General features: G+C 51.2%; 1 protein-coding gene across 1 annotated transcript; it reads right to left on the reverse strand.

The window, feature by feature from the left end:
• Positions 1–241: 241 nt before the first annotated feature.
• On the reverse strand, positions 242–13,983 carry LRRN4 (leucine rich repeat neuronal 4). Its single transcript, XM_060030975.1, has 5 exons — positions 13,320–13,983; positions 11,293–11,497; positions 5,624–5,761; positions 2,921–4,109; positions 242–832 (listed from the first exon to the last, which is right to left on the reverse strand). Exons 1-5 carry the CDS (start codon positions 13,981–13,983, stop codon positions 689–691), a joined length of 2,340 nt encoding a protein of 779 aa, XP_059886958.1. The 3' UTR covers positions 242–688.
• Between the last annotated feature and the right edge of the window lie 338 nt (positions 13,984–14,321).

The raw sequence follows: 14,321 nt of genomic DNA on the forward strand, positions 1-14,321 counted from the left end.
GCAAGACAAATTCATTTTGATGCCTCCACATAACAGACTCAATCATTTTTTTTTAAGGAATATTGTTTAAATTAATTAATTAATTAATTCTGTTTTCGGTCTTCCTTGCGCTGCACAGGCTCTCTGGATGCGGCTCGCAGGCTTCTCTAGTTGTAGTACTCAGGCAACTAGAGCGCATGGGCTCAGAAGTTGCGGCATGCGGGCTTAGTTGCGGTATGTGGGATCATAGTTCGCCGACCAGGGATCGAACCTGGGCCCCCTGCTTTGGGAGTGTGGAGTCTTAACCACTGGACCACAAGGGAAGGTCCCTCAATCTTGATATTAAACTAAAAAAGGCATTAGGATAATATAACTACATTCCTGAGGGCTTTTATGTTTAGGACTTCTGCCTTGCAATTTTAAATTTGGAGCTGGTAGGTATCTTTTAAATCAGTCTTATTTCTCTTGGTTACATATTTGATGAAACTAGGGATCCACCTCAGAATTTTGGGAAGCCTTTTCAAAACTTCACCTAGAAATACAGTTCAGTTATTCAGGTCAAACTTGGATATGCTTAGTTTCTGCAGCATGGTTTTTGTGCTGCAGCATGTCATGGAAACAAAAGATACATGGGAATCAAACTTGATTTTTTTTCTTGGAATAGAAGTAAAATGCTGTTGTGGGTTGAATTGTGCTTCAAAGATATTGTTCAAGTTCTAACCCCAATACCTGTGAATGTGACCTTATTTGGATATAGGGTCTTTGCAGACGTAATCAAGTTAGGATGGTCATACTGGATTTGGGTGAGCCTTAAGCCACTGCCTAGTGTCCTTATATGAAGAGGGAAATTTGACTTCTGGGTACATATCCAAAGGAAATAAGATCATTATCTTGAAGAGATATTTTCACCTCCATGTTCATCGTAGCATTATTTACAGTAATCAAGACATGGAAACAACCTAAGTGTCACTGGATGAATGGATAAAGAAAAAATAAATATACAATGGAATATTATTCAACCATAAAAAAGAAAGAGATCTTGCAATTTGGAACAACATGGATGGACCCTGAGGGCATTATACTAACGGAAAAAAGAGAAAGACAAATTCAGTAGGATCTCATGTGTGAAATCTAAAAAAAGCAACTCAGAGTTGATTGGTGGTCCCTAAGGGTAGGGGGTGGGGTGGGGAATGGGTGAAGGTGGTCAAATGGTACAAACTTCCAGTTACAAGTTCATGATAACTACAGTTAACAATACCGTACTATTAGAAAGTAGCTAAGATCTTAAAAGTTCTCACCACACATACACTCATATACACACACAAGATAACTATATGAGGTGACAGACGTGTTCACTAACCTTATTTTAATTATTTCTCGATATATAGGAGTATCAAATCATTGCATTGTATACCTTAAACAATGTTATATGTCAATTATATATCAGTAAGCCTGGAGAAAAGAATGGAAAAAGGGGGGAGGTGTTTAGACACATGAGACAGAGACTGTCACAAGACAAGGAGGCATGGATGAGTGATGCACCTGTAAGCCCAGGAACCCAAGGATTGCTGGCTTCCACCAGACACGGGTGGAGGGGTGGGGGCAGTGGGGGGAGGGGGGCCGGCGTGGAATAGTTCTCCCTCAGTCTCCAGAAGGAACCAACCCTGCTAATAACCTTGACTGCGGATTTCTGGCCTGACCAGTAGGAGAATTAACTTATGTTGTTTTAAGCCACCCAGTTCGTGGTAACCTGTTACGGTGGCCACAGGAAACTTACATAAATGCTAACGTAGAAAATTAAAATCTAGGTATATGACCCCCATTTTAATTTAATAAAGTCACTTTCCCCCCTAAGTTTGTATAGAAGTAAAAAAAAGGTGTAGTGAGACATAGCCCACAGTCAGATACGAATCATACAAAAAAGGTTTGTTTGATGCAATTTGAGCAGAGAAATGCTTTGGCCTCTTGCCAGAGCCTTGAGGTTTTCCTTTTATTTCTTCTCTCTCTTAAAAAAAAAAGTTTCCTGGGGCCTCCCTGGTGGCGCAGTGGTTGAGAGTCCGCCTGCCGATGCAGGGGACGCGGGTTCGTGCCCTGGTCCGGGAAGATCCCACATGCCGCGGAGCGGCTGGGCCCGTGAGCCATGGCCGCTGAGCCTGCGCGTCCAGAGCCGGTGCTCCGCAACTGGAGAGGCCACAACAGTGAGAGGCCTGCGTACCGGAAAAAAAAAAAAGTTTCCTGAAAGTGAGATTATTAATTATTATGCTTCCTTAAAAAAGGAGTTCACATAGGTGAAATGCAGCAAAAACCGAGTTTGAAAGGACAGCCTTCCCCGTGTTTCACAGATGTTCCCTAAAGACTGCAGTTTAAAGCTAGAAGCACACCTGCTACTGTACCCTGAAATGAACTAATGAACCCGCAAAGCCTCAGGGAACATAACCGGTTCTCAGGTTGAGAATCCACTGGAGTCGTTCCCTTTAGTAACAGAACCCTTACCAGAGCTTGACCATGAGGGAACTTCTCTGAAATGACCTGAGGATGTCGCTTCCAATATGAGAAAAGCGGCCGCATTGCGCCATTTGTTTTCTCTCTTCCTACTTCCACACACAATTCTAATTATTCTACCGGACGTTGAGGGGCACTGACTGCTGAAAAACCCCAATAAAACCACACACAGGGATGCCCGGCAGCATGAACCATCACGTTTCTCGGAACAGAGAGAAGCAGCAGGAAGGGAAGGCAGAGAGGTTCCCGGGAATGAGGAACTCAGCGCGGGGAGTGCCACGTGTGCCTGAGGAGCGCGGGCCTCGCCCGAGGGAGAGACGCTCGGGGCCGACCGGCCGTTCGGGACCGGGTACCGCCTTCTCCTCGCGCACGCGGCGGGTGCTCAGCGATCGCGCGCCCGCGGGAGCGAGGCCGGGGTCGGCGGCGCGGGTTCGGCGGCGAAGGCGGGGTTGCGGTAGGCCAGCAGCTGCGTACGGCGGTTCGGGGAGCGTGGCGTCCGGCCCCGGCGGCAGAGGCCGGCGGCCAGCAGCGCGGTGCTGACTAGCAGCAGGCCGCCCGCGGCACCCAGCCCGGCCACGAGGAGCGCTGGGCTGCGCCCGGTGCTGAAGGCGGCGCACGCCCCGCGCCGGCTCAGGCCCGCGCCGTTGGCCGCCAGGACGCACACGCGATAGGCGGTGGCCGGCGACAGCCCGTGCAGGGCGTGCTGGCGCGCGGTGGCGCAGACGTCCCCCACCACCGACTGGTTCCCTGGCCGGCCCTCGGGCGCGTAGCGAATCTGGTAGGCGCGCACCACCGAGTTGGGGGCGCACCAGCGCACTAGCGCCGACGTGTCAGTGGTCTCGGCCACCGCCTGCAGCTTGGGGGGGTCCGGGAGGGTGTCTTCCCCGCTGAGGCCGGGGCACCGGCACCGCCAGCGCCGCTGCAGCTCTGCGCACGGCGTCTGGAGGTGCCTGCAGGGGTGGTAATCGCAGGGCTCATCCCGGGCCGGCGCCCCCACCTCCTCCTTCCCGCTCTCTTCCTCCTCCTCACTGGAGTCGTCCAGCAGCAGGACCGGAATCCCGCCCTCGGAAGGAGGCGGGTGGGGAGCCCGCGGGTTGGCCCGTGTCCCCCGGGCGGGCTGAGGCGTGCTCCCTGGGTTCCGGGAGATAGGGGAGAGACCAGGGTGTTTGCTGGCCCATGGGGTGGAGGCAGCTGAGATAGTAGGTTCCAGGACAAGCTGAGCAGCATGTTCTTCTTGGTGCTCTGTCCCGGCTGTGCTCGCAGCCCTAGGTGGGTTGCCAGAGTTGCTGGAACTTGCTGGAGAGACAGTAGTGGAGGGAACGGCCCCGTCCTCGGCAAGGCTGTGCCGTGGCCCCGCCGCTTGTGTGGGGGAATCCACAGGGAGGGAGGGCACCTTGGTGACACTCTGTCGGCCTCCTGCACATTGGGTAGAGGGGACTGTTCTCCGCAGGGTGGAGGGACCCTGTGTAGATGGTGTGTGGGTGGAGAAGACTGAGGAGGGTGGGTTGGAATCAAGGAAGGTGGTGTTTTGGTCCGAATGGCACACACTTGGCAGCTGGGACAGCAAAAGAGGGGCTGAGAAGGTGCCACTGGATCCTGCAGCTGGTGTGCACACAGTGTCTGCTGCCCTAGAGGGGAGGCCAATTGGTTAGAAGGTATTTGGCATCAGGGCTGCTTCTGTGCTGGGCTTTGAGTCCTCAGTGCAGATAATCCCTCTCCTAAGCCTTGTGACTCATCTGACAGGTACCATGTGGTACACATGCAACGTGGGTCACGCCAGTGACCTTCAGGGCAACCTGTGTAGGAGGCTCCCCTCATCACTCCCATTGTGCAGAGAAGAAAATGGGAACTCAGAAAGAGGGACTAACTGCCCAAGATAGCGTGGCTAGTAAATGCAGAGCCAAAACCCAGGGTGAGCCCGGTGAAGGGCAGTCCAGATGCTCTAAGTGTGGTCTGCCATTTTATTCTCACCTGTCTGCTTCCTAGTGGTGAGTACTAGTAACAATACTCATACTAGCTAACATTTTTTGAGTGCTTGCTGCATGCTAGGGACTATTGCTAACACTTCACTGTATAAACCAATCTAGTCTGCACTACCTCATGAGGTAGGCAATATTATCCCCATTTTACAGATGAGGAGGTAGAAACACAAAGAGGTTAAGTAACAGCCAGAATCAACAGTAGTAAGTACTCTCAACCTTTTCATTCATACCAGAGCAAGACCCTTCACTGCAAAGGGCCTGGGTGCCAGAGGCAACATGAAGGGGTCAGGGGGGCAGACTGAGCCCCACTTGATATCCAGGCTTGTGTGAGAGGTGAGAAAAGAACCCCACAGGACAGGGCTCTCAAAGTGAGCTGCAGGGAGAACAGATTAGCTGGTGGAGGTGGTTTGAGGGTGCTCAAGACCAGAGGTGTCCCTAGCCCCCATCCTCTCCTGGTGGCCAGCCTGGGCATGGCTCCCCATTGCAAAACAACTCTTCCAGCCAGCAGCCAATGGGAAGTCTCCATAGGAATTCTTTTTCTCCTGTCTCACAAGAGAGCTCTATAAGCCCACTGGCCTTGGACTTAGAGGCCAGGCCCCGTTTTGGGGACTCAGTGGGGCCCAGTGGTTAAGAGCACAGTTTTGGAAGACGGTATAGATCCTGCCTCCTCCACCCAGCGGCTACGTGAATCTAAGCAAGTACCTCTCTTCCTTGGGCCCCAATTCGCTCGTTTGTAAAATAAGCAATGATAACTCCGCTTTAGCAGAGACAAGCTAGCTCTTTACTTCTCCTACTTGCTTTTCCTAGCGGGCACACAGCTAGACTACATTTCCCAGCCTCCCTTGTAGTAGGCGTGACCTGCTAAGTGACATCTGGCCAATGGGATGTGAGTGACGGTAGTGAGCTCCACCTCCTGGCCTGGCCCATTAAAACCTCCTGAGTCGGGGGTCCTCCACGCTCTCTGCCCCTCTGGCTGACTGGAAGGGAAGTAGAGCCTCTATGTCCTGGGTTCTTGAGTGTGACTACGCGGGGAATGGCTGCCCCACCCAGCACTGCCAACCTGTCCAGCATGGTTACGTGAGCAAGATATGAGCTGTGAGAACTTCAGCTCCGGAGGGCAGGCCCTCACCCCTCAGTCATCTGCTTTGTAAATGTGTTACCTGCTTAGGACAATCCTCTTTGCATCCATGAGGAGCCAGGACAACTCACAGCTGCAAGTGAGGGGATTACCAAAGAGGTTGATGGACAGGACCTGGGAGGAATGCAGGTTCCAAGGAGGGAAGGAACTCAAGTTGCAGCTGAAATGCACAAAAATCTATTAAGTCAGTCTTTTACAATCAGGTCAAAACTATACCCAGAGAGCCACGGTGGTGTTATGGGAAATCCATTCTGTTAGGTGCTAGATGATATTGCTTTGAGCAAACTCTTAATAACCTTGGATTTTTTTTTTTTTTTCATCCGTAGGTATCACCCCTCATAACAAATGGAGACAATCCTCCCTGCTGGTTATATCAAAAAGAGTCTGTGATGATGAAAGTGTTTATAAATATAAATCTCTACACAAGTAAGATATTGTTGGGCTTCCCTGGTGGCACAGTGGTTAAGAATCTGCCTGCCAATGCAGGGGACACTGGTTTGAGCCCTGGTCCAGGGAGATCCCACATGCTGCAGAGTAACTAAGCCCGTGCGCCACAACTACTGAGCCTGTGCTCTAGAGCCCGTGCTCCACAACAAGAGAAGCCACCACAATGAGAAGCCCACACACTGCAAGGAAGAGCAGCCCTGCTGGCCGCAACTAGAGAAAGCCCGCCCACAGCAACAAAGACCCAACACAGCCAAAATAAATAAGTAATAAAATAAAATATATATTTTTTTAAAAAGTAAGATATTGTTATCATAGACCAGTCACAAGTTCTTAATTAGTGAGAGCACTTTTTTTGTGTGTGTGTGGTACGAGGGCCTTTCACTGTTGTGGCCTCTCCCGTTGCGGAGCACGGGCTCCAGACGCGCAGGCTCAGCGGCCATGGCTCACGGGCCCAGCCGCTCTGTGGCATGTGGGATCTTCCCGGACCAGGGCACAAACCCGTGTCCCCTGCATCGGCAGGCGGACTCTCACCCACTGCCCCACCAGGGAAGCCCAGTGAGAACACTCTTGAACGTATACTATTGCAGTTGAACTGCATCTGATGGCACTCAACACCAGTCCTTTGGAAGATGCCTCACTGAAGTGTATCAGTTAGCGCTTGCTAACTTAGCTTAAAATAATAAATATTTATTCTTTTTCATGATTCTGTGGGTTGACTCAGTGATTTTTATGGTCTGGGCCAGCTCAGCTGGGCCCGAAAGATCTAGGATGGCCTCCCATATATGGAGCCTCAGCTGGGTTTACTGGGACCACTCTCCATGTGTCTCTCATCACCCAGGAGGCTAGCTCAGGCTTGTGCACATGGTGGTGGACCAGTCCCCACCAGCAAGAGAGGGTGAGCCCCAACTTGCTCATCTGCTTTTGTCTCTGCTTGTATAACATTTGCTAATGTCCCTCTGGCCTAAAGAAGTCACATGGCCACGCCCAGCTTCAAGGGGTGGAGAACAGACTCTACTTCCTGATGGGAGGAGCTGTAAAGTACATTGCAAAGGGGTGTGTCTACAGGGATGGGAGGAATTATCAGGGCCATTTTTGCAAACAATGTACCACACCTAGCAGTGGCAGATCCTCTCCTGGTTTTCTGCGTTTTCTGCCCAGAGCCTCACTGAGCGTTTGGCCTCAACTGTATCAACTCCTGGAGTCTCCTGGCCTCTTGTACATGTTCTCAGTTATAATCTGAGCATCATGAGCAACAGGAGTTACACTCTATCTACAGGCCTCTTCTGATCAAAGGCTGGCTTTTCTCCATCTGCCTGGGAAACATCCACCTTCTCCTCCTGCTCTGGGGGAGATGCAGATGTTCTGGGCAAGGAAGGACCTACCACCCAGATCTGCTCTAACACTCCTGGCCAGTGGGCACCTGACAGTTGTCCCCTGTGGAGCACTGAATATATGTGTGTGCCATTTATATTGAAACTTAAGCTGTGCCCACATATATGTGTATATATATATATATGCAAATGCTTGCTTTTAGCAGGATTCACAGAGATAGAGTAGAAATCTTAGGATGGGAGTTTACTTAGCACTTCATCTTTCAAAAGAAATATTTTTCTTTTTGCCTGAAGGGGAAAGGAAAAGGATTACCATATTTTGGGGGAAGTAACATTGCTTAGTGGTTCAGGTAACATTATCTCATTGATCATGAGGTAGATAATATTTCACTCTTTTTTTTTTTGGCTGCACTTGCAGGATCTTAGCTCCCTGACCAGGAATTGAACCTGGGCCCCGGCAGTGAGAGCGCCAACTCCTAACCACTGGACAACCAGGGAATTCCCAATATTTCACTCATTTTATAAATAAGGAAAAGGAGTCTTTTCCTTAACTGACAGCCCTTTCTGCCATCCAGTGCAACCTGCATATGATAAAGACAAGCTGCATTTGCCATCCGCATGCTGAGGGAGACCCTGCATCATGTCCTGAGGCATGATGGCACCTAGGTGTTCTCTGCATCTGAACTGACAGAGCCCTAGTGTGGAAGAAGTTTCCCCTTGCCCTCTAAACAATCCCTTTTCTCTTTTTTTGCTGCTATATTGCCAAAGGCGTCTCCCTCCTGCATGTAGTGTTGTCGGAGAGGACTATGGATGGCGTTGGGCATGCTGGGTTGGCAGAGCAGCCAGGAGGGTGCCACCCCCTCTTCAGAGGGTGCTGGCTGTGCCAGGGCACGCACACGTCCCCCAGCATCTATCACAGATAGCCTCTCAGGGGAGGCTGTGGGTGAGCTAAGGAGAGCCAGAAGCAAGGTGGGCTGAGAAGGGAAGAAGGTCCAGCAGGGGAGCGGGCATTTAATGAGCTTCAGAGGCTTGAGAGCTCCCAGCCTTCTGGGAGTGGCTCCTCCCCCAGCTGGAGCACAGTGGGGTACAGTGGGGGCCTGGGCTGAGCCAGCCAGAGAGTTAAACCTTTCCCTCCAGCCACGGAAAGCATGGAAAGGTTTTCATTTGGCTTAAGACTCAATCAGATTACAATTTAGACAGACCTCTTGGCTGAATATGGTGACTGGGTTACAAGGGTTCTTAACCTGAAGTCCTTGGAGACAGGGTCTGTGAACTTGGATGGAGAATATTACTTCTTTACTTTCACAAACCTCTAACTGAAATTTACCATTTGCTACAGTGGCAAAAGAAGGCAGCAAATCACAGGTGAATCACCAACAAATCACAGATATTTCCATATCACTTTTCAGTAGTTTTCTGTCATTTATAATCATCAAAATTATGGAAGTTATTGGACGTGCTGCTGGATTTTGTTATTTATGGTGTTAAATAAAGAAGCACACCCCACACACATATATTCCTAAAACACACATTTAAAAATATTTTGTTAACTATAATTGGTTTCTTTGGAATCCTACGTACATACCCTACTTTATGTATATCAGAACATTCTTCTGGCCCATAGGCTTCACAGAATGCCACAGGAGTCCACGGCACAGAAACGTTTGAAACTTCCTGCACTAACATGTGGGCCTCTGAAGGTGGAGTCACCGATTAGAAGGCTCTCGGTTATTGGGGTAGGGAATGAGGAGAACTTGATATCCAGCTGCCCTGCAGGGCAGGTAGGAAGGGCTGGCACAGGAGCTATTGGGAATGGAGACCAGACTGGACCTGGTAACTGGGGAGCCAACCTTAAGATCCATCTACACCTGCACTGACTCTTCAACCCATTCCCATCTGGCTCCACTGAGAACGAATGTCACCAACACCCCACATTTTGCCAAATCCTACGGCATCAGACAAGGGGGTGGGGACAATGCTAGAGGAAGCATGTAGGGTGAGAAATGACATGCCAAAAAGTTGTAAGAAGTGGAAATAGCCAATGACCTTAAGAAGGCCTATCCAGAAAGGATGGAGAAGCACCAGGGCAACATCCTGAGGACAAGGAGAGCGTGTCAAGAGGGGGAAAGACTCAACAAGGGGCTCAATGGATAGAGAAGTGTCCACTGGATGTAGAAGCTGAAATGCCACTGGTCCCATTCAATCATGAAGCTGAAGTGGGTGGTCAGATTGCAGCGAACTGAGAAGCGTAGGGAGAGGAAGCAGCCACCAATTCTGACCCAGGTATGCCTGCTTTTCTTGGGGTCTAGGTTGCCTTTTCCACCTGGTGAGTTTGGACTCACCGTTGAAGATATGGATCAATTATGTTTTTCCAGTCTGCTGGAGCTGATCGTTAACCCCACTTGCCTTATAGCACGGTACATGGTGTGTGCCTCTGTTACTGATCCCAGCATATCATGACAATTGGCAGATGTCCGCTGCCTACAGAACTGTGCACTCCCTGAAAGCAAGGGCCATGCTGTCATCATCAACACCACCATCGCCCTCAACAGCATCATTGTTACTGGTGCCTTCACCACTATCCCCATCAGCAGCCACCGTCATCACCTGATGCCTCCTCCACCATCTCTGTGCTGAAGGTGCTCAGTTAGGGATCTCCAGCCCAGGCCTTCCATGATTTCCAGGCTCATGTATCTAGTTGTGTGCTAGATCCTGAAAGACCTATGAGACATCCAGTGGATATGCCCAGTAGTAATAATACAAACCTCCTGTTCTGTGCCAGGTGCTGTTATAGGCACATATCAAAACATTTCCTCTCACAACAATGCAGTGGGGGAGGATTTGATCATTATCCCCATTTCACAGATGAGGAAACTGAGCCACAGAAGCATTAGGTAACTTGCCGCAACTCACAAAGCTAGTAAGTGGTGGGTGAAGTCAGGATTGAGCCCAGGCAGTTTGGTTCCGTATCTGATAACCTTAAATAATGCTGCATCAGTCTGAAGCTCAAAAGAGGAGTCTGAGCCAGAGATGATATCACTCTCATCCACATCATCACCACTGCCACCATCGTCATCACCATTACCATCCTATCACCAGTTCACCATCATCAGAGTTACCATTACCACCATCACTGTCATCATTATATCACCTTCATCACAACCACCATGATGATCTTAGCTAATGTTATAGAGCACACACAATGTGCCAGGCACTGAGCTAAGTGCTCTGCATGTTCTATGTCCTTTTCCCTTGTGATAAGCCCCAAAGTGAGTACTCTGGAGCTAGCAGAGAAAAAAGAGAAGTAGCTACATTGAGAGTGATGGTGGGGCAACAGTGCTTGCTTCCCAGGGCCCAGTTGTGGGCCCACAGGAAAGGAGGTGGCCTAGGATCATCTTCAAAGGGACATTGCCCTTCCTGCTAGAAGTCAGAACAGTAGTTGCTCTTGGGAAGGAGGGTGGATATAGACACTTGGGACATCCACTGGGCCAGACGGCACCATCCCCAGGTCCCAATGCAAGTAGGACCTGCTCAAGCCCTGGAAGGGGCTGCTGACTTGCATAAACACATGGGGAAGCAGGTGGTTGGAGAAATAGAGAAGACCCTGATGCCCTCAACTCCTCTTCTCACTGCAAGTTTCTCATCCTGGGCTTAAAGGAAACTTAACATGCATGAGAGTTTGAAGTTTTAACATTACTCTGGACAGGACTGATTTGCTTGATTTTTAGGCTGGATGGACTCTCTAGGATGTGCCCACCATATCACCTGAAGGATGCGGAGGAACAAGACCCCAGCGAGGCGTTGAAGGAGCAGTGGAAGGCAAAGTAAGGTCTGGTTTATCTTATAAAATAGTTATGCCTATTCAACTTAGTGTAATGGGCAAAAATCAGTCACGTGCTTCAGGAACACTTACTTCTGGAAATGAAGGACCTGTAGGAGAGGCGTGTCTTGAAAGATGTGTGTATGGACAGAGGTAAGTGCTGGTGAATCTTGACAATCCAGCTGCTGCAGGTCAGGGGTCACCTTGAAAATGTCCCCCTCCAGGCTGTTCAGCCTGGGCATCTTCCTTAGGTAGAGGGACGTGAGCTTCGGCAGGTCTCTGATCCATCCTGACTGAACTGAAACACAGAGGGGAAACTGCCCACTACCTGGGAAGGCATAAACCCAGGAGGCCGGCACAGGATTAAGGAAACAATGAGAGTGACAAGGTGAGCGGTGAAGGTCATTGCAGAGCATGGGTACAGTGGGCAGCTTTGGGAATCTCAGAAGCATGAGCCATTTCAGCTGGAAGGGCCCTCGGAGATGACCAGTTATTCCTTTTCCAGCCCCAGGTGGCTGAGGCCCCAGAGGACAATGCCTGGCGAAAGGCCACACAGTGGGGAAGGGACAGGGTGGGGCTTGACCCCAGGACACTGTCTCCAAGTCCACTGTTGCCCCACCCTCTTGTTAAACCCCTCACAGAAGTACCCCAGCCTTTACTCTGATGGCTACTAGGAGCAAGGGAAATCTTTGAGGAATGTAAGGAAGGAGAGGAGGAGTGAGGTAGGAGGAGGCCCATGGGTTCTCCATTTACTAGGGTGCCCCTTCTTCTGTTTCCTGTTCTTTGTTTTCTTGTCGGTGGTGGAACAGGTGATTACAGTAAGTCCCCTACATACGAACATTCAAGTTGTGAACTTTCAAAGATGCGAACATGCATTCGCATGTCCAATCATGTAAGTTAGTTCTATTTGAGGAGGCGCTGTTAGTTTTTGAGGCACAGGACTGGAATGCAGAACAGTACATGAAGGTTGCAGCAGCCATTCAGAATGCAATCCAGTGCTACCGTGTCATCTATGATAAGAAAAAAGAGCTAATACCCAGATATCACTGGATTTTTGTTTTAAGAGGGTAGATAGAATTGAATCCAGCAAGGAACCAGAACCTGTGCCATCAACGTCAGGCGTGAGTGAAATTGCAGCTCACCCTCCATCTCCTATTGCTGATGATTCTCCAGCTCTACCATCTCCCACCTCCTCTCCCTCCTCCAGTCAGTAACTCTTCTTGCCTGTTCACTCGGTGCCAGCCCCTGTGTGCCAGCTGTTGTACTGTACTACTGTACTTTTCAAGGTAGTGTACTGTAAGATTAAAAATGTTTTATTTTTTGTGTTTTATGTATTATTTATGTGAAAAGTATTATAAACCTATTACAGTACAGTACTATATAGCCAATTGTGTTAGTTGGGTACCTAGACTGACTTTGTTGGGCTTACCAACAAATTGGACTTAAGAGCATGTTCTAGGAACAGAACTCCTTCGTATGTAGGGGACTTACTGTGTAGATGAGAAGTGTTTTTTTAAAAATAACACCAACCTTGTGAATCAGAGTCAGAACATGCCAAATACAGGAAAACAGGTATTCTCACCTCCCTCCTGTGTCTTATTGAAGGATTCAACATTCACAGAAAGAGTTTTAGCCAACTGAATAGAAATCAATGAATGCATCCTCTGAGCATCAGGTGCTTCACGTTAACTAAATGTTTGGTACCAAGTTCTTCCATTCATCAGCCCCAAAGCGCTGCATCCACTCCCCATTCTACAAGCATTGACCAGCTCTGCTGGGGAGCAGAACAGAGAGGCTAAAAGTGTGGGCTCTGGACCCAGAACGCTTGGATTCGGATGTGGAGGCACCGCTAATGACCTGGGAGTCTGCGGGCCAGCCATTCCTCTTTCTCTGTGCCCTGGTTCCCTCACATGCAGAACGGAGATAATAGTCCCCACCTCTTGGAACTCAAGGAATGAAGCCTGGTGCGGCGCTTCGAACAGGGTGCCCTCCGCTCGGGGCGGGTCTTTTTGAGTGGTCTTGTGAGCAGGCGCCAGGGGCAGCTCCCCTCGAGGAAGTTCACAGCCCTTTCTCCCCAGATCGCCAGCCCCTCGGGCTCGACACCCGGCGCCCGCACTCACCGCGCCGGAGGAACGTGCCGCTGAGATCCAGGACCTCGAGCGCAGCCAGGGGCGCGCCACCAGCCCCCGCGAAGGCAGCGTCGGCGATGCCAGCGTGGTCGCCGCGGCCCAGCGCGGTGCAGGACAGGTTGAGCAGGCGCAGCGCGGGGAAGCAGGCGAAGGCTCCGGTCTGCAGCGCCCGCAGCGGGTTCCCGGCCAGCGCCAGCGTTCGGAGGCCGGGCAGCACGGGCCCGGAGCACGGCGGCAGGGCTTCCAGCAGGTTGTAGCTGAGGTCGAGCGTGTGCAGTCCCGCGGGCGCGCCGGGGCCCCAGCGCAGCGCGGCGATGCGGTTGTGGCGCAGCGTCAGCACCTGCAGCCGCGGCAGGTGACCGAGCTCGGGCGCGCTCAGGGCGCGCAGCAGGTTGTGGCTGCCGTCGAGACTGTGCAGCGCGCGCGGCAGGCAGCCCGGCAGGCGCTCCAGGCTGCGGTTCGTGAGGGTCAGGGTCGTGACTCCCGCGGCGGGGAGCCCTTCGCAGGGCGAGACCGTGGCGTTGCCGGCCCCGCTCCCCCAGGGGCCCTGGTGAGTGAGCTGGAAAACTGGGGCCTTCTGGAGTGGCCCCGCCCGGCTCGGGCGCGGTGCCGTCCACGGCAGCAGCAGCAGCAGCACCAGCAGATCCCACCACATGGCGCTTAGCTGCAGACAGAAGAGCGGACCAACCCATTAAATGCATTGGAAACGCCGAACGAAGGGGCAAATGCGCCGCCCCCACCCCCCGCCGCCTCTTCCCCAGGAAGAGCCTGGATGTTCCCTGAAGGGCGAGAGCTGTTTCCCCGCGTCACCAGATGTGCGGTGACTTGGTCCCTGCCTGCTTTGCCCCATCATCTCCCGCATGTACCCCGCGGCACCTCCTGCCCTTCCTTCCCCTAGCTCTGCCTTTCCCTCTCATTCACTCGAGGATTTCCATCCACAGGTGACCTCTTGAGGAAGGCCTCCCTTATCTGCCCCTGAACTTTCCAGTAACC

Source organism: Delphinus delphis, chromosome 15, assembly GCF_949987515.2.
Source record: "Delphinus delphis chromosome 15, mDelDel1.2, whole genome shotgun sequence".
In the NCBI taxonomy this organism is placed as follows: domain Eukaryota; kingdom Metazoa; phylum Chordata; class Mammalia; order Artiodactyla; family Delphinidae; genus Delphinus; species Delphinus delphis.

Bases quoted from the DNA above. Each gene is read 5' to 3' on its own strand.
- LRRN4 (XM_060030975.1), bottom strand. From the start codon at position 13,983: ATGTGGTGGGATCTGCTGGTGCTGCTGCTGCTGCTGCCGTGGACGGCA. The intron at 11,498-13,319 runs GTGAGTGCGGGC...TCTGTGTTTCAG, and splicing joins CGGCACGTTCCTCCGGCGCG to TTCAGTCAGGATGGATCAGA. The intron at 5,762-11,292 runs GTAAGTGTTCCT...TGTGCATTTCAG, and splicing joins CAGGTCCTTCATTTCCAGAA to CTGCAACTTGAGTTCCTTCC.